General features: G+C 39.8%; 1 protein-coding gene across 1 annotated transcript in view; it reads left to right on the top strand.

Moving 5' to 3' along the window:
• Positions 1-24937, top strand: part of gipc2 (GIPC PDZ domain containing family, member 2) — a 30937-nt gene extending 6000 nt beyond the window's left edge. The window contains exons 2-6 of the mRNA XM_061978943.2: positions 10338-10523; positions 10983-11163; positions 11257-11369; positions 19763-19844; positions 23319-24937. Coding sequence (XP_061834927.1) covers positions 10338-10523; positions 10983-11163; positions 11257-11369; positions 19763-19844; positions 23319-23470 — 714 coding nt within the window. The 3' untranslated portion in view covers positions 23471-24937. The remainder of the gene's footprint in view (positions 1-10337; positions 10524-10982; positions 11164-11256; positions 11370-19762; positions 19845-23318) is intronic.
• Positions 24938-25028: the final 91 nt, after the last annotated feature.

Genomic DNA, 25028 nt, shown 5'->3' with positions numbered 1-25028 from the left:
AAGGAAAAAAACATATAAGTCGCACTGGTGTATGTCGCATTTTTTTGGGAAATTTATTTGATAAAAGCCAACACCAAGAATAGACATTTGAAAGGCAATTTAAAATAAATAAAGAATAGTGAACAACAGGCTGAATAAGTGTACATTATATGAGGCATAAATAACCAACTGAGAAGGTGCCTGGTATGTTAACGTAACATATTATGGTAAGAGTCATTCAAATAACTATAACATATAGAACTTGCTATACGTTTACCAAACAATCTGTCACTCCTAATCGCTAAATCCCATGAAATCTTATACGTCTAGTCTTTTACGTGAATGAGCTAAATAATATTATTTGATATTTTACGGTAATGTGTTAATAATTTCACACAAGTCGCTCCTGAGTATAAGTCGCACCCCCGGCCAAACTATGAAAAAAAACTGCGACTTATAGTCCGAAAAAATACGGTACCCTTAGTATCAACACTACAAATTTATGGATTGATCCATCTTCCCCTTATGCCTGGCACTCAAAATGAAGACACGCTATTTGGTTAATGCAATTACTTCTCTGTGCGTGGCATAATAGTAAACATGTGACCGGGAAGAGAAGGGCGTGTCCAAACCTTTTCCAGCTAGGGTCGCTTACGCAAAATTTGGAGGATGCGGGGGCTACTTTACTAAAAGCAATACAAAATAGGTCAATGAATGTAGGCTTAACAAACTGATTAAAACATCAATAAAGCGGTACAAAATGGATGGATGGCATGGATGAATGTAAGCTTAACAAACTGATTAAAACATCCACATCTTAGCTTTGTGTGATAGATGACAGAGCAAATTAGTGTAATTCCTAATTCCCTTGAGATATTTACCTTGTTATTATTATTCTTTACTGATTATTATTATTATTCGGCCAATTAACACCTTTTAAGAGCTTTAGCACACTCGAAAACTTAACATATCTTGCAAGAAATATCGACACATTCTCATCATGACAGAATGCACAGATATGATCAAAGACCATATACAGTAGGACGCACACGCTGTTGCCTATTTAGGTTTTCAGGTCCTACTTTTGGGGTAAATTGGGCCAGTTCCATTTTTTTTGTTAGTTAGTTTGTGTACCGTTCGACTCTGTGATGTGTTTATTTTGTAGTAAAAAAACAAACAAACAAGATGCTGGCTGCAAATGCCCTCCGGGCCCCACTTTGGACACACCTGAATAAGAGAAAGAGATGACATGTCGTTGTGTAAGTGCAATAAATAAGATAAGGCTATTTAGTTTGTTCCATAATATTATAGACCTGTTCTATGATAACCCTAAATTAAATCTGTTGTGATTTGCTGCCAAAATAACAGCCCAACCCTCTTTGAGGTGGGAGTGCACCCTAAAACATTTGTAAGGGAAACATTGACCTACTGCAAAAAAAAATGTAATCAATCCAATCCTATATAATTCTTGAATAAAATGTACTGTTAATAAAATTTAGAGAAGATGTGGTACCTAGGTTTTTCCTATTTAGGTTTATTTTGAAACACTGCAAGTTTAACCAACGTGTAAGCATTTGGGTAAACGGCTTTATAAGTGGTGGTCATTAGCAGAACACACCCTGTCTTGCGTCAGCATTTGCTCTTTAAACCCAGCATAGATACAGTAGATAACTGTATTTTACTATTGAATGCTGTATTGCAGTATACTACTACTAACACAAAAGGCTGCCGCCATCTTCTAGGCTCCTATTTTTTATTTTGTCCCACCACGCAGGCTGCTGGCCTCGGCACGCTGGGATGTGAAGCCGAGAGACGCATTGCTCACAAATCTGTCTCGCACCTTCTGAAAAAACAGCCAGACGAGGGAGGTTTTGTCTCACTTCTGGTGCTATTTGTTCCGTCAGGTCTGTCAATAACACTAAATGAGGACGTCCTGGCCTTTGTCTCGACTTGTCTGGGCATAGAGATACTGTAGAGTACAGGCTGGCTACAACTTATTTTTTTATGTAAGTAATATACTGTATCGTGATGCTCCCATTGGAAAACATGACATTTCAATGGTATGCGCATTTATAAGAAGAGACAATAATGGTCATTAGAAAAATCCTTGTTTATTTAAACTATTTTCCCTAAAGGTTGCATTGAGGCTAGAGTGTGTATTTTGTTCAATTAATCAATAGATAACTCGAGTACTAAAATAATTGATAGCTGCAGCCCTATGAAGGAAGTGAAAGAAGTCCAATATCCACCAGAAGTGGAAGAGAGTTCCAGTAACATGTGCAGCTCTGCGCAATACCACGTCCAAGAAGATTAAGGCAGTGCTCCGCCATGATCACACTAAATATCCACACCAACCACACTAATTTGGACATGTTCACTGTGTGGTGTACTCACTTGTGTTGCCAGTTATTGAGAAAATGATACATGTCTGTTAATAGTAAACCTCTATCCAATATCCCGATCGATTAATCAAGGAATCAAATAAATCATATTTTTGCTTAATTAAGGTTTAATTATACAAGTTAAGATGTGCTATAAATTATTGCGTTTGACCTAATTGTCTTTTCTTTCCTAAATGCCTGTTTTTGATTTAGATTATTGAAGGCTGACACGCACAGCCGAAATCCATCCGTGGTTGATTGTCGGGATGCACCGAAAATTCAGATAACTTACCGGTAGATTTATTTCCGTGTCACATTTGATTGTCAAAGATAGAAGCCAAAATGTTCACGGCTGTTTTCTGGATCCACATCAATTAGCAAAGCATGATGATACGCAGACTCAGCGCACGTCTGCTAAACTTAAATCAAATCAATAACGCCGTTTCAGACAAGAAAGAGCGATCTTGCAAAAACATTTAATCCTCATTGTGTTTCCGTTCGGTTCACGTAACCCATAGTGACAGACAACAAAAGGCCATGAACACACTCCGCAGGATCAAACCATATCAAACACGTGCCATACCGCAATATGCATTTGTTTACGCCGAACTGACAGATCGGCAAAAATGCCCTGTGAGCTTCAGAATAAAAGTTTCAAAAAAAGAAAGCATGTTAAGCAAATGATCTTACTCCAATTAAGGGAAGTTAAACATTTACATTGCAGTTCTTATGTAAGCTCCTGAATAACTTTGCACGACTAATGAAAGGCTAATTGAACACGACAGCTAGGATAGCGTTGTTAGTTTTCAACACCTTTTGGCGGCATTTGAAGACTTTGCGGGAGTGAGAGAACACATCCTGGTTATCATAATAAATAACATTTATTTTACTAACACAACTTTTGCGTTTACATTTAATAATTGATTACTTACCTCGCCTCTGGACATCCCTCAATCGGATGCTTTCTCGACAGGTGCTGCAGCATCGAACTTGTGCTATTGTGGTATGCAAGCACCACTTTACAATGTTTGCACACTACTGCGTTTTCCTTCGATTTTAGTGGGACGTGTTCCCACATCTTAAGACAACTTTTGTCGCTTCTTAATTCCCTCGTTTTGCGGTGGCTCTTGTCCACTGCTTTCTGCAGCATCTGCCATTGTGAGTTACAGTATGTTGGCGAAAAAGTTTTCTAAACTCAAGCGTATTTAAAGGGGAACATTATCACCAGACCTATGTAAGCGTCAATATATACCTTGATGTTGCAGAAAAAAGACCATATATTTTTTTAACCGATTTCCGAACTCTAAATGGGTGAATTTTGGCGAATTAAACGCCTTTCTATTATTCGCTCTCGGAGCGATGACGTCACAACGTGACGTCACATCCGGAACCAATCCGCCATTTTCTCAAACACATTACAAACACAGAGTCAAATCAGCTCTGTTATTTTCCGTTTTTCCGACTGTTTTCCGTACCTTGGAGACATCATGCCTCGTCGGTGTGTTGTCGGAGGGTGTAACAACACGAACAGGGACGGATTCAAGTTGCACCAGTGGCCCAAAGATGCGAAAGTGGCAAGAAATTGGACGAAATTTGTTCAAAATACGAGGGTGTATAAATCACCCAAAAGCAATCACCCACTGATTTAATAATGGTGCCAGTGAAGCCAGAAAAACAGATAGTTAGTTTCAGTGATGAAGGGATGCCATTTTTTCCAGTGAAGATTGATTGCACATGGAAAAATGACAAAAAATAGTTAATCTTTTTAATCGGTCACTTCAGCTGTAACTGTAGGCTAGTATGTATCTTACTGGACAAAAACAGCACATTTAAAATGCTGAAATCGTGGAAAAATATATGTTCTTAGCGCGCCTGAAATGGGCTGTCTGCACTCTCAAAGTGCATGTTGTTGCCAAATGTATTTCATATGCTGTAAAACTAGTTCATAGTTGTTAGTTTCCTTTAATGCCAAACAAACACATACCAATCGTTGGTTAGAAGGCGATCGTCCTCGCTTTCTCCCGTGTCGCTGGCTGTCGTGTCGTTTTCGCTTGCATACGGTTCAAACCAATATGGCTCAATAGCTTCAGTTTCTTCTTCAATTTTGTTTTCGCTACCTGCCTCCACACTACAACCATCCGTTTCAATACGTGCGTAATCTGTTGAATCGCTTAAGCCGCTGAAATCCGAGTCTGAATCCGAGCTAATGTCGCTATACCTTGCTGTTCTATCCGCCATGTTTGTTTGTATTGGCATCACTGTGTGACGTCACAGGAAAATCGACGTGTGTGTGTATATAACGATGGTTAAAATCAGGCACTTTGAAGCTTTTTTTAGGGATATTGCGTGATGGGTAACATTTTGAAAAAAACTTCGAAAAATAAAATAAGCCACTGGGAACTGATTTTTAATAGTTTTAACCCTTCTGAAATTGTGATAATGTTCCCCTTTAAAAGAACGGTGTTGTGCAGGGCGTATATGATCTGTGACGTAAACAAGCTATGCAACACTTAAACAGTCCTTGCAAAGTGTGAGCTTTGACTACTGTTTATTAAACGAGAAAAATGGCGTAAAAAAACCAAAAACAAGGCCTCGAGGCAGCAAAAATTCCTCAAATATATTTTGTAATCGAATTACTCGAGTTACTCGAGGAATCGTTTCGGCTCTAATGATAACCACGGCAAAACTTCTGCCAGTTAGTTTTACTGTTGTAAATTAAAATGATCTAAAAACTGGGATTGATAGCTGCAGTTTGATTAAATCGCTTACCGAATAGCGCTGGCTCGCTCGCTATCGTAAATGTTAACATGAATACAGGACACATTAACAACTTTCCACATTAAGAAATGACAACCACAGCTAAACTTATATAAACACATTACTGTCTGAGCAACTGAGCTATTCAGTTGGGCACACTGAACCTACAAACTGTGCTCTCTTAAGTATTCGATCTATATGACATATACACATATGATATGACAGAATTTTTTTTTTTTTTACATCTTTATTAACAAAGACATCTTTATTAACAAAGACAACAGAAAGTGAACTTGCGTGATGTCACATAATCTGGGCGTGAAGCAAGTTGAACCCTCAAATTGCCTCTTTATCAATTAAAAAAACATTCTGAAACTTTTACCAATTAAAAAATGGAAATAAAAGAAAATTTTAAACACTCAAAAAAACATGACTCTTTAGAATACAGAACAATATTTTAATATTTATTTTGCCAAGAAAGTGCACTGTGTAAATGTATAGTTATTTTATGAAAAAAATAAAACTTGGTCAAAGATATTTCATTGTGTGTATAAATACATTATGAGCACATTCAACAATACCGCTATAATAACTGTGTTATGAATTTTCAAATTGTTACATCCCTAACCTGTACTAATACACAAGCTGTACATCGACTACTCTGAAGTACATCCACGTTTACTTTCCGTTGCATTGTCTGTTGTTGACAAGATAGAAAATGATTGCTGAAAATCGAGGGCTGTAAACTAGGTTATGCAAAAGATCACTTCTCACACTAGCGCCTTAAATGAAAACAACCTGTGTACACATATTCAACAATCAAAGTGTGTGTTGCATCCTAACATGCCCGCTCGGTCTTCCGACAAATAAAATAACAACGTCTAATCTGTTGGATTAGAAAAGTCTGGTGCCAGACCAGAAGGCAAGCGCTGATGTCCACTGGTGTTAGTGGTATGTAAGCCACCAATTTAAATTGTAGGCAAATAGCTTCTCCAGGCCACATTTACAGCACTCCGAGCGAGCATTGCATTTTTAAAAACTGGTCCAAATCAGACCATGAACCCAGAGAATGTGCTAGTCAACTTTGAAGTCAAGTAAAGGGTAAAGTCTGTACATTTTTGTCAGATTTTTACAATGAAAGCCTATCAGATTGTTTGTAAGATTATCCCACACACATGATGATAAAACTGAAGACTGATGCCTCAAATGACTAGATCTACCAATAGTAACAATCAATACTAGTGTAAATAATTACAATATTAATAATTGGAAACATAAAAATTCCACAGAATCAACTGGGTATCAAAATGCATGTGCATAGCCAATATGGCGCCAACTCATGTTTATTGAGGGAGGGGGCCCAAAGCAGAGCTGCTCCCTCGGGACATCCACGGCAGGTTATCTGTTCCGCCAACGGGACGTGAGGGACTTCCTGCAGCGCTTGATGGCGAACATAGACACATGACCGGGTCTCTTTAGTGTTCATCACATTTGTGATACAGGACATTTGAGTTGTTACAGTGTTGCCACCTGGACAAACTTTGTACGATTAGATTGTGAAGGCCCCCAGTCTTTGTTACAGTGAGTGTTAAGCGTTTGTAGCATTAGGTCTTTTTGGATGTAGACTGGTCCCTCGCTCAACCCCAATGTGGTGCGACACCAGTCTGTTAATCAGACTCAGAATCAACTTTATTGGCCAAGTATGTTTAACACACAAGGAATTTGACTTGGTAGACTGTGCTCTCTTTGTTCAATGCAATAAACAAAAGAAAAACGCAACTACTACGAGAGTAAGTAAGTACAGTGGCGGCCATCTGAAGCGCCACCTATCGCTGTGCAGCTTCGTGTAGCCACAGTTAATCAATCAGTGCACCACCTCGATGCTGATTGCTGTCATTTCCTTCTCAAAGAATCCACACAGCTGACCTCAGCACTCTCTTGTTCAAGCAGCTGACACAGGAAGACACAATGAAGATGAACATTGACCTTTTTTGATCTCTCTCTGAGGTTGGAAAAGGTTGTGGGCAGGGCCACTGCTGTGTCATGTTTCATAACAGGGTGTTTCCCTGTGAGAAGTTCAGGTGTGCTTTTAGTCGCCCTTTTTTCAAACGCATGACGATGGTTAAAGCACAAAGCAGCATTTTTTTGGTGGAGTTGGGTGTCCATGTTCCTGTCTAATCACACGCTATTCTTGGAGACGATGTATACAACGCTTTCGCTAGCAAACCTTAAACACTGTGTGAAATGTATGACTTGCACATACAAGAAGAGTGTGTGTAGTTGATGAAGAGGGTTTCTTCTCTATGGGTTCATTGTTTTATGTTTAACCCAATTTTGGTTATACTATTCTAGATTAAAATGTATGTAAAGTTTGTAAAACAGTTACATATGTAATGCAATCATACAATGTATGGACACACTGGAATGAACTATTCAGTAACTACACTACAGAGTAGGGCTTAGCGATATGTCGAGTTTGTAAGATATATCGATATATTTTTAAAGAAGATATTAATTATGAAAATATCAATATAATTTATTTCACGTTAAAATTACCAAACGCCGCTTATTTGTTGTGTTCCTTGTTCTACCCTCCGCGGGCTACTAAACCGCTTCCCTTCCTCCTTCCAAGACGTGCTTGCACGTATAAGAACATCCATGATTGGTTAGTTGTTTACTATGATGAGTCACGATTGGTTAGGGACAGGCCAATCAGAGGCAAGATAGGGCGGGTAATCGAACCAGGAAGGTAAATCACAAAGTCCTGCCTGCAAATGTATTTTTTTATCTGATTTTGATACATTTTGTATTATTTGCACAGCTGTTATTTATTTTACGTAGAAATAATATTTTTCTATTTTATTAGTTATGTAATTCTATACTACTTAAACAGTTCCTTTTCTGTGCTGTTAATACCCAACTTGACTAACTGGGTTAATAAAAGTGCCACTGACTGTTTACAGTACAGTTGTCATTCACTTAAATTTCATCCAATCTCGCTCAAAAATGAATATCTTTATATGTATACTTTCACCGAAAAATGTATTGAGATATATATATGGAATATCAAGTTTAAGTATAAATATATCGAGATATACGTATTAAGTAGCGTACTGCACGTTGTGTAAACAATACTCAAAATGCCGGACATTTGCATGCTGATAGACTGACCATACGTCCTCTTTTCACCGGACATGTCCTCTTTTGCGGGGCTGTCAGGGCGGTGTTTCTTAAATGCCTCAAATGTCCGGCATTTTGAGTTATGGTTGCGTGTATTAACAATGTACGTTCAGGGTTAAGAAGGGGTTAAAAACAAAACAAATTGTGCGCGCAGCAGCATTCGTGAGGGAGAGACAGAGCGAGAGAGTTATGATAAACGCGCATGCGTCGCCAGGCTCTGCTTTTTATCCATAGATTTATCAGATTTATTTTTTTATTATCTATAGCAGGGGTGTCAAAAGTGTGCCCCGGAGGCCATTTGCGGCCCACAGCTAATGTTTTAAAGGCCCACGACACATTCTAAAAATACTATTAAAATAAACAAAAACATAACAAAAGTGAAATAAAAAAGCTTAAAGGTGAAATGTAATTTAGAAAAAGTTGCAATGTTGACTAATAAAACAAAGCTGTTTTTTTTCTCTTTTAAACAATGTTATTATGAATGATTGACCTATCCAAGGTTCCGATTACTTCACATCAAATATTCCACTAAGAAAAATATTTTTGGTGAAAGATTTTGCAAATTTGGTAAATAAATAACCAAAAAATTTATATTTTGTTGTTTTCTTACTGTACCGAAAATGAACCAAACCGTGACCTCTAAACCGAGGTACGTACCGAACCAAACTTTTTGTGTACCGTTACACCCTTAATAATTATAGCTCACTCTACGATTAAAGTTACAGAATTGACATGTTAAAAAAAAGTGTATAAGAGTTAATGAAGGCCTCCAAATTACTGTTTGTCCTTTTAGGTAAATGTTATTTACAGCATTAAAAAATTCACAGAATTGATTAATACTCAACAATCAAATATTATGCCTACCCTTTCTTGTTTTTAATGCATTATTACGCTTGTTTCCAGTCGAGAAGTCTAACATTGATAATGTAAGGCAGTGTGTGTGTGTGTGTGTGTGTTTGTAGGGTGAAGATAAACACATTCAGTACATCGAGTCCCTATCAGGCCGCCTCCCTTTATGTTGTTGTGGAGGGTTTAAGGTCGTGGGAGGTGTGGTGGTGAGTTGGGGGTACTTGGAGCAGGCGCCGGCGTCTTGGCTACAGCCAGCAGCCAATGCGTAGGGCACAGCAGGAGGGGAGAAGTGCTGAATGCTGCCTGGGGCGCCGTGAAGCTGCTTAACGCCGCCAGAAGCCTTGGTAACGGGCTGTGGGCGTGTACTTGTGTGCCTCGCCACGCAGAAAGCATACACCCACACATTTGGCCTCCTTTTCTCCCCTGTGCTTGCACTTCTCCCTTTGCGAGCCCCCCTTCTACTTTATCGCCCCCCCTTCTATTATTGTGCGGTTGCTACGGCAACGCATGTTTTGATGCGTGTGTGAGTGAGCAGGGCCTCTTGGTACGCAGCAAAAAACAAGGCCTCTTTGCCAATGTCTGATTGGCGCACCTTTGCAATTAATAGGAATGATTTAGTCCCTTTTTGCACAATATTGTGACATCAAATACCAAATGGCGACTTTGCAAAAGATAATGATGCTCACTAGCTAAGTAAGAGGACCAAAATGCAAGAAATGGCACCACGTATTACACCACAATAATAGGCGTATTATGAAACAAATGTCAAGAAAAAGTAGGCATTAAATGGAATTGTTTTACGCGGCTCTTGTAACGGATGTCATTAGCTTGTGCAAGTGTATCTAATGTTGTGATTCGTCAGATTAGAGCATGTAAGCAAGACTCGGGAGCGAGATAAATGACTTGCAGCAGACAGGCCCCTGCTGCTGGGTGTCATTGTGCAATCTGTTTAAAGTGCGGGGGAATCAGCTTAGTGCTTCTGCTGATCACACTAACTCGCTCTCCAAAGTGTGAAGCCAGAAGGTCACTTGTCATTTTCTTTGTCACACGCACACACTGATGACACCCAGGGCCATCAACGACTAACGCGCCTTCTAGATGTTGTATTTCTCACTTCAATTTCCTCCAAATTCAACCCTATTATATCCTTGCCATCCTGTGATTCGTGTGTGTGTGTGTGTGATGTTCCAGATCCTCTTCTGCACCCTCAACACTCACAAAATTGACATGGAAAAGCTGCTGGGGGGGCAGATTGGTCTGGAGGACTTCATCTTCGCCCACGTCAAAGGGATCAAGAAGGAGGTGGAAGTGTTTAAGTCAGAGGACGCCCTCGGCCTCACCATCACCGACAACGGAGCGGGATACGCCTTCATCAAGGTGCGCTTTTACCTTCATTTCACTTCCACAGATGAGGAGGAAAAAGACGATGATTGCCATCTTGCTTTGTCATAATACTATTAAGGCCTATAATTTCTGCATCCAAATGAGGATTATGATGTCTGCAGTGCCATTGTAGTGTTTGTTTTGTTGCGGCTTTGTGTGTAATTAGCTTATGTGGTCTCAGTGTCACACAGATTGCTCACATGTGCCATCATGTGATGCACAGGCAGCACTGCAAGCCACAATTAAAGATGCAAAGACTGGATTTAAAACTGGCACACTTTTTTTTTTAAATTACTGTCAGAAGCATGGAAAGTACTCCAGTTGGCGTGTGTTGCACTCACTAGTAAATTAGAGATGAGATGGCTTTAAAGATTACAATGTAGGTCAGGAGGTATTAGGCAGTCTAGAGAAACAATACTAGAAGAAAGTATTGTGTGTCCTCGCCTTTGGCAGCGCATCAAGGAGGGCAGCGTTGTGGACAAGGTGAAGGTGATCTGCGTGGGCGACCACATCGAGTGCATCAACGGCCGCAACATCGTAGGAACACGGCACTATGAGGTGGCCCGCATGCTCAAAGAGCTACCCAAGGACAAGACCTTCACTCTCAAACTGTTGGAGCCCATGAAGGCCTTTGGTGAGCGGGACTTTCACTTTAGGATTTACACTGACAGCTGTTATCGGATATTTAGTGTATTGGCTATTTAATATAATTTGTTGTAATTGACAGAAATGCTGGAGCCCAGGTCCAAAGGGGCCAAGCCCAGCAATGACAACAAGGTCGGGAACGGCAAGGGAACGCTGAGACTTCGCTCCAAGGGACCAGCGACAGTAGAAGATGAGGTGTGTTCATTTAAGGCTTTGATACAATCGGCTTTTATGTTCATCTTCCATGCCAGTATCATATTCAATCAATCGAAGTTTACTCACCGTATTTTTCGGACTATAAGTTGCAGTTTTTTTTCATAGTTTGGCCGGGGGTGCGACTTATATTCAGGAGCGACTTATGTGTGAAATTATTAACACATTACCGTAAAATATCAAATAATATTCTTTAGCTCATTCACGTAAGAGACTAGACGTATAAGATTTCATGGGATTTAGCGATTAGGAGTGACAGATTGTTTGGTAAACATATAGCATGTTCTATATGTTATAGTTATTTGAATGACTCTTACCATAATATGTTACGTTAACATACCAGGCACGTTCTCAGTTGGTTATTTATGCCTCATATAACGTACACTTATTCAGCCTGTTGTTCACTATTCTTTATTTATTTTAAATTGCCTTTCAAATGTCTATTCTTGGTGTTGGGTTTTATCAAATAAATTTCCCCCAAAAATGCGACTTATACTTCAGTGCGACTTATATATGTTTTTTTCCTTCTTTATTATGCATTTTCGGCCGGTGCGACTTATACTCTGGAGCGACTTATACTCCGAAAAATACGGTATATAGTTAATTGACTGGAAGTCTGCTAAATACTTTACAAATAGGAATGTGTCGATCAATCGTCCACCCATCAGTATGTGATAGCCTTTGCCGATTAATTCCTTTCAATGCCAATCACCAACATCGATCCCCTCTGACTGACAAGTCCCCCACCTAACAAGCTAGCAGCTAATCATGTGTCTCCATGTACAGTGTGAAGTCGCTCTCTTAAACTAATAATAATCTAACTAATAATCACTTCCATTTACAGTAAATAAAATACATTTCTTAGTGTCATTAAGGGAACCGTTGTGTGGGCAAGACACTTAACCCACTTTGCTCTTGATGGGTCATGGTTAGTGCCTTGCATCGCATCTTTTGCCATCAGTGTATGAATGTGTGTGTAAATGGGTGAATGATGTATAATGTAAAGCGCTTTTGGTATTGTGCAGGTATAGTGAAGCGCTATATAAACACAAACCAAATTTACATTTACCAAAACAACGCATCCAGAAGAGACGGTCAGAAAGTGGCCTGAAGACAAAATTTTGACCAAAGAACCACCATAGATTTTTTTTACAGACCATCTTCAAGTCACTTTCTGACTGTCTCTTAAAATGTACTGTTATATGGGTGGTGCTAAAGTCCTCCTCCAGCCCAAGCCTACTTTGATTATGTTTCCACCTCGCCGTGTTGTAGTTTATAGCGCTTTCGTCTCGAGTCTACTGGCAGATATAAGTTAGAACTATACGCTACTTTGTATTAGAAAATGGCAACAGTAGAGGATTTTAGCGTGCACGTGCATGTACAAGACAGTCTGCCCCACAACAAGAGGACCGAGAACAAGAAGGAACTTATTGGATGGTTGTTGTACACCAACCATAATATAAACTATCTGAGTGCAAAAAAGGCTTAAATCTTCCTGCAAAAAGCAGATATGAGCAAAAATGCAAACTATGCAGTAGAATATATCCTTATACTTAATCAAAACAAGATGTTAGGTTAGGTTACTTTATTAGTACCCAAAGGTAAACTTGTTTTGCAGCCAGCAAGATCAGGACATCCATTTAAACATACAGAGAGAAAGTAACATCTTAGATATGCAATACAAAGACCTACCACATAACACGCATCACAAACATTGCCAAGATCACAAAATAGTACATTTACTGAAAGTTACCCACAAAAAGGATAAAACATATAAAATCCCAATCAGATAAGATTTGGGACAAGCCAGAATAAAACACCATAATAAAAAAAAAAATTGCACTAAAATGAATATAGGCAAAATAGATACTACAGCTTATTTAGTTCTGTGATGGCAGCTGGGACAAAACTACATCTGTACATTTTGTTTTGCCTCTTGGGACTAAAAACCTCAATCCAGATGGGACAAGCTGAAAATGGCTGTGTAGGTAGTGAGATACATCAGTTAAAATGGAGGAAGCTATCCTCACTACCTAGTTGTTGCTGGAGACAACTGAGACTCATTGACAATTTAACAATTTGATTTAGGGAATTCTTGTCCTTTAGTGACAGGTGACTGAACCATGAGACCAGGGAGAAGGACAAAACAAATTCTATAAAAGCAAGGTAAAACATGATCGTGACGGTCTTGTCAACATTAAAATAAGACAATTTTCTCAGACAGTACAAATGCTGGTGAGCCTCTCTACACACCGCATCACAATTAGCTTCAAATTTCAGTTGTTCATCAATTATAGTCCCAATGTATTTATACTTCTGCACATATTCAATGATTTGGTTTTTAATCACAGTTGGCTGGTTCACATGGGGTCTCTTCCAAAAGTCAATCAGCATGTCTTTTGTTTTTAATAAGTTGAGCTCGAGGTAAGACTCATCACACCAAAATCATCAATAATGGGGCCGTGGCTACTTTCATCTCCATTTAGCAAACTAACAATTACTGAATCATCAGCATATTTGATTATTGTTCTGTTGTCATATTTACTCCGACACATGTTTGTGTACAAAATAAATAACGGGAGACAACACACGACCTTGTGGTGAGCCGGTAGAAGTACAGACAAAGTATCATTGACCCTGACTTTCTGGGTTCTGTTTGTTAAAAAGTTAAGGATCCAGCACATCAAGTTATTTGTCAGGTTAAAGTGCTCGGTCAACCCGCTAATCAGGATATGCGGCTGGATCGTGTTAAAAGCTGAAGAAAAGTCTACAAATAAAAAAACGACTTTAGGTTTTAAAAGCATATCTACACGAGTTACAGTGGCATCCTCCACACCTCTGTGGGCTGGGATCTATGTGCAAACTGCAGAGAATCCAGAAGCATGGCGTGGTGGGTAGAGCGGTCGTGCCAGAAACTTGTGGGTTGCAGGTTCTCTCCCAGCCTCTTACTATCCTAATCAATCAATGAATGAATGATGGGTGGTGGTCGGAGGGGCCATAGGCGCAAACTGGCAGCCACGCTTCCGTCAGTTTACCCTAGGGCAGCTGTGGCTACAAATTATAGTCCCAAATATAGCTTACCACCACCAGGTGTGAATGTGGAGTGAATGAATGATGGGTTCTTGCTTCTCTGTGAGCGCTTTAAGAATGGTTGCGTCTGACCAGTCTTCCTCTCAGGGAATTAAAGTCACTGGTCAATCCCAAGTTCTTTCAGATGACATATATGTTGAGTAAGAAGGACCATTAAAACAGAATAGGAATATTATCAAGTCCTACAGTCCGTTAATAGCGGCATCTAGAAGCGGTCTGAAAATCAAACGGGAAGAGACAACTTATTGAATACGAAAACAGCCCCCACCCTGCCCAGAAAGGAATACAGCCTCATTGTTCTAATACTGATAAGGTAAAAAGGGAGTATGCTCTACTCCCACATTCCAACCCCTTCAAAAAGTAAAGCACAGAGTTTACTTGCGGACATAAGATACAAGCAAAAAGAGTACACATGGGAAAATATTAGCTGCTTTAAACATGACTATGAATAAAGAAAGAACTCTTAAAAATACAGTATATGAATTCTCCACAGTATCTAATAGAAAGGCGCTATATAAATATAATCCATTATTAATATCTAATTCTGCAGAGGATCTATTTCTGTCGAGTGTTATCAAGCGTTGACATAACAAATGATTTTACACGACAAAACCGATGAAAACTTTGAAAAGCATGGAGGTCTACAGCTTCTTTGTGTGTGGCTGGGTCAAGGAAATTGCTATCAAGACTCTCCTGTATAAATACTAGAGGTGTGCATCTCTACCTTAAGTAGCGATCCGATATGAATCTCGGTACATGGGTTACGATACGATTCACCAACAACACTTTTTAAAACGTTACGATTCAGTGCGATTTGATGCAGATGTAAGCTTTGCATGGTGAAAAGAAAATTAAATGTATCATTCCAGAACAATGTCATCTGTTTATTTTTTAGATAGACAAAATACAGAACAGGCGGTTTCTGTATTATTAACAAATATTGGAACTATCAACGTCAAGGCATTGAAATCCATAGACTTAAAGAAATTAAGTTTTAAAAAATGCAAATTATGATTAGAACTGTAAATATATTTTCTTATGTTGATTCTTAGTTTAGTTTAGGGCTGCAACAACTAATCGATTAAATCGATTATAAAAATAGTTGGCGATTAATTTAGTCATCGATTCGTTGGATCTATGCTATGCGCATGCGCAGAGACAATTTTTAAAAATTTAATTTAATTTAATTTAAAATTTTTATTTTTTATTTTATTTTTTTATAAACCTTTATTTATAAACTGCAACATGTACAAACAGCTGAGAAACAATAATCAAAATAAGTATGGTGCCAGTATGCTGTTTTTTTCAATAAAATACTGGAAAGGATAGAAATGTAGTTTGTCTCTTTTATCCGATTATTAATCGATTAATCGAAGTAACAATCGACAGATTAATTGATTATCAAATTAATCGTTAGTTACAGCCCTAGTTTAGTTGTTATTTTTTCTACATTCCTATCTATCTATTGGCTCATTGACATGAACGATAGTTTTGTTTTTATTTGAAGTGTGACAGTGATGAAACATTTACATCTCAGCCAAAGCAGAAACGGCGGCAGCTTTGCACAGAGTGGGTGTGCGTCTCTTCTCTGCTCTGACGCGAAATGGGATGGAACTTTATTCTCATTGCATTAAGAAGTTCAACAAAATGTGTTTTCAGTACAAGCTGTCTAAGTGCAGACATTCAGTAGACAGGGGACACCTTGTGAGGAAAGGCCCACAGCAGCACACACTTTCATGTTTCCAAGCATCCCAAAAAATGGCTAGATTTGTCGCTCGTCGCTTTTGAGGGGGGAAAAAAGTCAGTAAGAGTAGTTAGAAAGATTCTAGATTTAGCGAGAAAGTCGCCAAGTTGACAACACTGCGCTGAAGTGTGTGTGAAAAATAAAGTTGCATTGCGTGGTGCGTTCCGTGGTTGGCTAGATTTAGGCACATAAATTTATTGTAAGTCAATCAGAATTACTCGAACTACAGCAGGCGGCAAGAAAACAAGTTTATTATTATGAAAAAATAAATATACAGTTGTAAAGGAGGAAATATAAGCGTGAGGAATGTCAAGTGTGGCATAAGAAAGGGTTACATTGCGTGACTCAGGCTTGGCAGCTCTGAGCTAGGTCTTCAGCACAATGAACAGTAGTAGTTGATGTGATTACCTTGCAGGGTTGTGGTTAAGTTGAAGCTGGAAGTCTTTCAAATCAGTGTCTTTGTCTTGCCAGTTGGTAAGTCTGCTAGCATTAGCATCCTTAGCTCCCTCATCGCCGGCTTGAGTCTCTCGATGCCGTCACAACAGGTGGGTGCTCAGATTAGTCGTGCTGCCGCTACTTTATCGCTTCTTTCCAAACAATACAAATGGTTACATACATACATACATACATACATACATACTTTTTCCAACTGACCATTCTTTTTTTTTCTTTTTTTTTAATCCAAACATTTACCACACTTAGTTTTAATATTTGGACGTGCATTGTTTGTAAACTAGTCTTTGTATCCTATTATATTTGTTAGGGGTGTAACGGTACACAAAAATTTCGGTTCGGTACGTACCTCGGTTTAGAGGTCACGGTTTGGTTCATTTTCGGTACAGTAAGAAAACAACAAAATATAAATTTTTGGGTTATTTATTTACCAAATTTGTAAACAATGGCTTTATCCTTTTAATATTGGGAACACTATAATAATTCTGCCCACGTTAATCAACATTAAACTGCTTCAAGTTGTTGCTCAGATTAAATAAAATGACAAAACTTTTCTTCTACATATAAAAAGTGCAACATTAAACAGTTTCAAGTCAACTCATCATGCTTAATTTATTACAGCATTTGGGAAGCCTTTAGTTGATTTTTAATATGTAAATGTTATATTTTTATCAACATGTGATAGCAGGGACCCTGCCATTCAAAACTAGGCTGCTCCATTACTAATGATTAATGTAACTATAGCTGAAAAAATAGTACAATAGCAGAAGGAGAGACTATTCATCCCTGAACACCATGGAGTTCATGTAGGCTTAATGATGCACTTACAATATTATATCAACTATCAGAGACAGAAACTCTTCATTTAACATAATGTCCTTTTTTGCTGCTTCAACACAGCTCAATCAACACAGAAAAAGGTAAAGTGAAATAACAGACAGACAGGGCTTTGCTGTCCGTAACACACACACCGCAAAATGAGCTAACGTTACGCTAAAAGCGAATTAGCCTTCACCTCAAGCCAGGACTGCGAGCGAGCTGAGCTGCCTTTTATATTTCTAGGTCAAGGGGCTCATAGTGATGTTACTAGTAGTTGACTGGGAGGTGTTTATTATAATTTGGGGAGAGTCCGCTGCCTGATGCTTACCTGCTAAGCACTGACTACATGCGCTCTGAATACGCACTGCTGATTGGCTGTTACCGCTCTGCGTGTAACCAATCCGATGGTTGTGTGGGTGGGACAATGCTGGGTGCTGTGTAGAGGACTGACAGAAACAGAGACAGAAGGAAGCGGAGGCGGCTACTTAATATGTCCGTGTGGAAACTCGTTCGGTACACCTCCGAAGCAAACCGAAACCCCCGCACCGAAACGGTTCAATACAAATACACGTACCGTTACACCCCTAATATTTGTTGATCCCACGGTTACATATGAGATGCGAGCCACATGGTTGTCTGACGTCAGAGCAGGAAGTGGTAAAATCAGCTGTTCACCTGGTAGGTTTTTCCTGTGTGATAAAGAGGGGATAAATGGGGAAGTTCTTCCTTAGCTGCCGCTTTGTTTTATCATGTATTACTGCCTTTACACAAGTTAATGTTTACTTTTGTATGTACAGAAAATCAACACCAAATCCGTAATTTGGAGCAATGTTCAGAGATTATTATTTGGCTTGTTAGTTCCCGTCACAGATGAACGATGATGGTTGTGGTTGTGGGAAGAATTGTTTGATATTTGATGCTAGAAAATGTCCCATGTGTTGCAACTGTCAGCCTTAATGTATTGTTGCAGCGCGATGATTTATGAGCACTTCATGAAATGCGTGTTTGCGAGACGAGCAGGTGTAGCGCGAAGCCGTGCTCGAGGTGTGTGGCCACAGTGTGGAGAGCCGCGGGAAGAGAAACTGAAGAGAGAGAGGCAGAGGTGTGTGGTTGCCTGATGGCGGCTCTGTTGGAAATTTTCCGGGTGGGGTTGTCACTGATGTCATATTATTACTTTTTTTAAAAATATATTTTCGCGATCGACCTGTAGGGTTCCAAAAGATTGACTTCTCGATTGGGATCCACGGGTTGGCGACCCCTGATGTACGGAGATATCGGCTGACGTAACAAAGTCAAAATACATCACTAAAGTCTCAAATTCCAAACGGTTTGTTTGGAGTGTGTATGAAAGAAGGCAAGATTGTTTTACACTGTAAATATCTCCTCCATGCCAACACTATTTGTTTCAAATTTTATGAGGCTCCCAAATACACAAAAACAGGTACCAACAGGTAAGAAAAGTTGGTTTTGCATACTAGGACCCCTCTAAGTATCATTATCAAGTACGGTTGTCACTGGAGGACTAGGCTAAACATGTTACACAACAAGAGCAAGCCAAGAGCAGGAGTACCTAAAATAACTGTTAAACTAGCTTGAAACAACACCAAGAAATGGGTGCTTAGTAATGTTTAAGAGGTGTAGATGGATGTATGTTACAGCAGAAAGCAGATTTTAACAGGAAATTAACTAGTAGATTAATAAGAGTCTAGAGCAGTGTGCGTGTGTGTGTGTGTCCGTGTGTGCGTGTGGTGCGTGCGTATATGTGTGTGTATATGTATATGTGCATTTATATGTATGTATGTACCGTATTTTTCGGAGTATAAGTTGCACCGGAGTATAAGTCGCACCTGCCGAAAATGCATAATAAAGAAGAAGAAAAAACCATATATAAATCGCACTGGAGCCCGGCCAAAGTATGAAAAAAACTGCGACTTATAGTCTGAAAAATACGGTATATATATGTATGTATATGTACTGTATATATGTGGGTATATATATATGTGTGTGTGTGCGTGTGTGCGCGTGCACGTGCGCGTGTGCGTGTGTGTGGAGATCAATGGGTTGACGACCACTGGTATCGAGAGAGGACAATATACTGTAACTGCTGGTGTGTCAGACATAAGAGAAGGGTGGATAGATTCATACATTGGTGGCGTCGATACCAAGGGTAGTATCAGTATATGATCAATACGAGAGCGATTAGGTTGATTCTTTTTATCTTCACAATTTTTTATTTTTTTTTAATTGATTTTTTATTTGCCCTCTTCAGCCAACAGAGTTTGATGATAAAGCAGTGAAGAAGGTGGATGACCTCCTGGAGAGCTACATGGGCATCAGAGACACTGAACTTGGTGAGTGTCCACCATCCACCTCATTACCTACTTGCTACAAAAAAAACACTAGTCAAGAAACCTCTATGACAGGAGTGCTCTGCTCTTTTCAATTAGCTAGTCAAGGATCCTCTATATGACAGGAGTGTTCTGCTGTTTTCAAGTAGCTAGTCAAAGATCCTCTATGACAGGAGTGCTCTGCTGTTTTCAAGTAGCTAGTCAAGGATCCTCTATATGACAGGAGTGCTTTGTTGTTTTCAAGTAGCTAGTCAAAGATCCTCTATATAGCAGGAGTGTGCTGCTGTTTTTAACTAGCTCGTCAAAGATCCTCTATGTTGCAAGAGTGCTCAGCTGTTTTTAAGTAGCTAGTCAAAGATTCTCTATGCGACAGGAGCTCTCGGCTGTTTTTAAGTACCGTATTTTTCGGACTATAAGTCGCAGTTTTTTTCATAGTTTGGCCGGGCTCCAGTGCAACATATATATGTTTTTTTCCTTCTTTATTATGCATTTTCGTCAAGTGCGACTTATACTCCGGTGCGACTTATACTCCGAAAAATACGGTAGGTATTAAAATATCCTCTATTGTATATGACAGGAGTGCTCGACTGTTTTAAAAAGCTACTCAAAGAGCCTCTATATGGCAGGAGTGCTCTGCTGTTTTTAGTAGCTAGTCAAAGATCCTGTATGTGACATGAGTGCATTGCATTTTTTAAGTAGCTGGTCCAAGACCCTTTATATGACAGGAGTGCTTTGAATTTTTTAAAGCAGCTAGTCCAAGATCCTTTATATGACATAAGTGCTCAGCTGTTTTTAAGTAGCTAGTCAAAGATCCTTTATACAAAAGGAGTGTGCTGCTGTTTTTAGTGGCTAGTCAAAGATCCGTTATGTGACAGGAGTGCTTTGTTTTTTTAAGCAGCTGGCCCAAGATCCTTCACATGACAGGGGTGCTCGGCATTTTCTCAAAGAGCCTCTATATGGCAGGAGTGTGCTGCTGTTTTTAGTAGCTAGTCAAATATCCTTTATGTGACAGGAGTGCATTGTGTTTTTAAGCAGCTGGGCCAAGATCCTTCACATGACAGGAGTTCTCTGCATTTTCTCAAAGAGCCTCTATATGACAGGAGTGCTCTGCTGTTTTTAAGTAGCTAGTCAAAGATCCTCTATATGACTGGAGTGCGCTGCTGTTTTTGTAGCTAGTCAAAGATCCTTTATGTGACAGGAGTGCTTTGTTTTTTTAAGCAGCTGGGCCAAGACCCTTCACATGACAGGAGTGCTCGGCATTTTCTAAAAGAGCCCCTATATGGCAGGAGTGCTCTGCTGTTTTTAGTAGCTAGTCAAAGATCCTGTATGTGACATGAGTGCATTGCATTTTTTAAGTAGCTAGTCCAAGACCCTTTATATGACAGGAGTGCTTTGAATTTTTTAAAGCAGCTAGTCCAAGATCCTTTATATGACATAAGTGCTCAGCTGTTTTTAAGTTGCTAGTCAAAGATCCTCTATACGACAGGAGTGTGCTGCTGTTTTTAGTGGCTAGTCAAAGGTCCTGTATGTGACATGAGTGCATTGCATTTTTTAAGTAGCTGGTCCAAGACCCTTTATATGACATAAGTGCTCAGCTGTTTTTAGTAGCTAGTCAAAGATCCTCTATATGACAGGAGTGTTTTGTGTTTTTTTAAGCAGCTGGGCCAAGATCCTTCACATAACAGGAGTGCTCTGCATTTTCTCAAAGAGCCTCTATATGGCAGGAATGCTCTGCTGTTTTTAGTAGCTCGTCAAAGATCCTGTATGTGACATGAGTGCATTGCATTTTTTAAGTAGCTGGTCCAAGACCCTTTATACGACATAAGTGCTCAGCTGTTTTTAAGTAGCTAGTCAAAGATCCTTTACGTGACAGGAGTGCTTTGTGTTTTTTTAAGCAGCTGGGCCAAGATCCTTCACATGACAGGGGTGCTCGGCATTTTCTCAAAGAGCCTCTCTATGGCAGGAGTGCTCTGTTGTTTTTAGTAGCTAGTCAAAGATCCTGTATGTGACATGAGTGCATTGCATTTTTTAAGCAGCTGGGCCAAGATCCTTCACATGACAGGAGTGCTCGGCATTTTCTCAAAGAGCCTCTATATGGCAGGAGTGCTCTGCTGTTTTAAAGTAGCTAGTCAAAGATCCACTATATGACAGGAGTGTGCTGCTGTTTTTAGTAGCTAGTCAATTCTTTTATGTGACAGGAGTGCATTGTGTTTTTTTATTCAGCTGGGTCGAGATCCTTCACATGACAGGAGTGCTCGGCATTTTCTCAAAGAGCCTCTATATGGCAGGAGTGCTCTGCTGTTTTAAAGTAGCTAGTCAAAGATCCACTATATGACAGGAGTGTGCTGCTGTTTTTAGTAGCTAGTCAATTCTTTTATGTGACAGGAGTGCATTGTGTTTTTTTATTCAGCTGGGTCGAGATCCTTCACATGACAGGAGTGCTCGGCATTTTCTCAAAGAGCCTCTATATGGCAGGAGTGCTCTGTTGTTTTTAGTAGCTAGTCAAAGATCCTGTATGTGACATGAGTGCATTGCATTTTTTAAGCAGCTGGGCCAAGATCCTTCACATGACAGGAGTGCTCGGCATTTTCTCAAAGAGCCTCTATATGGCAGGAGTGCTCTGCTGTTTTTAAGTAGCTAGTCAAAGATCCACTATATGACAGGAGTGTGCTGCTGTTTTTAGTAGCTAGTCAATTCTTTTATGTGACAGGAGTGCTTTGTGTTTTTTTATTCAGCTGGGTCGAGATCCTTCACATGACAGGAGTGCTCGGCATTTTCTCAAAGAGCCTTTATATGGCAGGAGTGCTCTGCTGTTTTTGGTAGCTAGTCAAAGATCCTGTATGTGAAATAAGTGCATTGCATTTTTAAGTAGCTGGTCCAAGACCCTTTATATGACATAAGTGCTCAGCTGTTTTTAAGTAGCTAGTCAAAGATCCTCTATATGACTGTGGAGTGCGCTGCTGTTTTTAGTAGCTAGTCAAAGGTCCTGTATGTGACATGAGTGCATTGCATTTTTTAAGTAGCTGGTCCAAGACCCTTTATATGACATAAGTGCTCAGCTGTATATGACAGGAGTGCTTTGTGTTTTTTTAAGCAGCTGGGCCAAGATCCTTCACATGACAGGAGTGCTCTGCATTTTCTCAAAGAGCCTCTATATGGCAGGAGTGCTCTGCTGTTTTTAGTAGCTCGTCAAAGATCCTGTATGTGACATGAGTGCATTGCATTTTTTAAGTAGCTAGTCAAAGATCCTTTACGTGACAGGAGTGCTTTGTTTTTTTAAGCAGCTGGGCCAAGATCCTTCACATGACAGGAGTGCTCGGCATTTTTAAACAGCTAGTCCAAGACTCTTTGTATGTAATGAGTGCTCAGCTGTTTTCAAGTAGCTATTCAAAGATCCTGTATACGACAGGAGTACTCAGCTGTTCTAAGTAGCTAATCAAAGATCCTTGATATGAATTTTTCAATGTTTTTCTTCAGCTGCAACGATGGTGGAGGTGGGCCGTGACAAGAAAAACCCAGACGAGTTCGCCATGGCGCTGGACGAGACTCTTGGGGACTTTGCCTTTCCGGACGAGTTTGTCTTTGACGTGTGGGGCGCCATCGGAGACGCTAAGCAGGGAAGGTTCTAGGTGGGCCCCACAAACACACGCCTCATCTTTTTATTGCAATGCACCTTTTTTGTTTGTTTTTTAATCCTGGAAGAAGCTCAGTGGTGACAAGGAGAGCGAGCCAAATCTTGTTGCTGGTGGAGACTGGCGAAGGTCTGTGACACGTGCACAGACCCTCGTCCTGCACCGTACTTCATCTTTGACAGCATTTTTAATCATAGCTGTGTCATTCTCATTGCAAACATCACGCAGCTTTGTATAGTTTTTTGTTTTGTTTTTATAAAGTGCAAAATTACAACGCAGACATTTTAGGAGCAACTTCACTATAACTAACGACTCCTTACTCGTCACAAAGTAGGTTTAAATGCCTTCGCACAGCTGGACTTTACAGTCATCTTTCCTCTTCACTTAACTTATTTTGTCGTAAATAATCTGCCATAATACGGTGAAATGTCTGGAATGTGATAAGCTCCCACCCAGAGTCTGGCAAACGAGCCAGACTCGCGTAAACACGTAAACTTAAGACCAAACTTATTCATACGATGGACTTTTTTTTTTTCCTTAAATGTTTTTTATGGATTTCTTTTAGCGGGAAATGACACAAGATGATGTCACCCTCTCAAAATAGTTCATTAACGATCTATCTTTTTGCTAATAGCAATAAAGATAGATAATTTGTTTTAATATCTGATATTTATGGAGCCCCTAAAGCATGGGTGTTAAACTCTGGCCCGCGGGCCAAATTTGGCCCGCCGTGTAATTTCACTTGGCCCTTGAGGCGATATCAAATTAACACTAAAGCTGACCCACCGATCCTCCCGAGAGTCTTCCAAACGCCAGCCAGCAAGTCACATAACACGTGCGGCTTCTGCACGCACACACATTAGAATGCAACGCATACTTCATCAACAGCGATACAGGTTACACTGAGGCTAGCCGAATAAAAAACTTTAACACTGTTAGAAATATACACCACACTGTGAATCCACACCAAACCAGAACCCTTTGCAGCACTAACTCTTCCGGGACGCTACAAGGTGTGTGTGTGGGGGAGTTTTGGTGGTAGCGGGGGTGTATTTTGTAGCGTCCGGGAAGAGTTAGTGCTGCAAAGGATTCTGGGTATTTGTTCTGTTGTGTTTATGTTGTGTTACGGTGCGGATGTTCTCCTGAAATGTGTTTGTCATTCTTGTTTGGTGTGGATTCACAGTGTGGCGTATATTTCAAACAGTGTTAAAGTTTTTTGTACTGGCATCACTGTTGTTGAAGTATGCGTTGCATTCGCTCGTGTGTGCGTACAGAAGCCGCACATATTTTGTGACTGGGTCTGAACGATGTTAGAATGGATGAAAAGCGGACGTGACGATAGCTCGTAGAGTACGTTAAAGGTTAATTTGTTCAACCTTGGCCCGCGGCTTTGTTCAGTTTTAAATTTAGGCCCTCTCTGTATTTGAGTTTGACACCCCTGCCCTCAAGGGACATGGGATTTTTTTTTTTAAATAATTTTTATTTTATTTAAAAAAAATTTAAGACATGTATCTCGCATGAGAAACTTTTTATAAAGTTCTAAAAAAAAAAAAAA

This window comes from Nerophis lumbriciformis, linkage group LG19, assembly GCF_033978685.3.
Source record: "Nerophis lumbriciformis linkage group LG19, RoL_Nlum_v2.1, whole genome shotgun sequence".
Classification (NCBI taxonomy): domain Eukaryota; kingdom Metazoa; phylum Chordata; class Actinopteri; order Syngnathiformes; family Syngnathidae; genus Nerophis; species Nerophis lumbriciformis.
The sequence above is the reverse complement of the archived record's forward strand: the minus strand, read 5'-3'. Positions and strand labels throughout refer to the sequence as shown.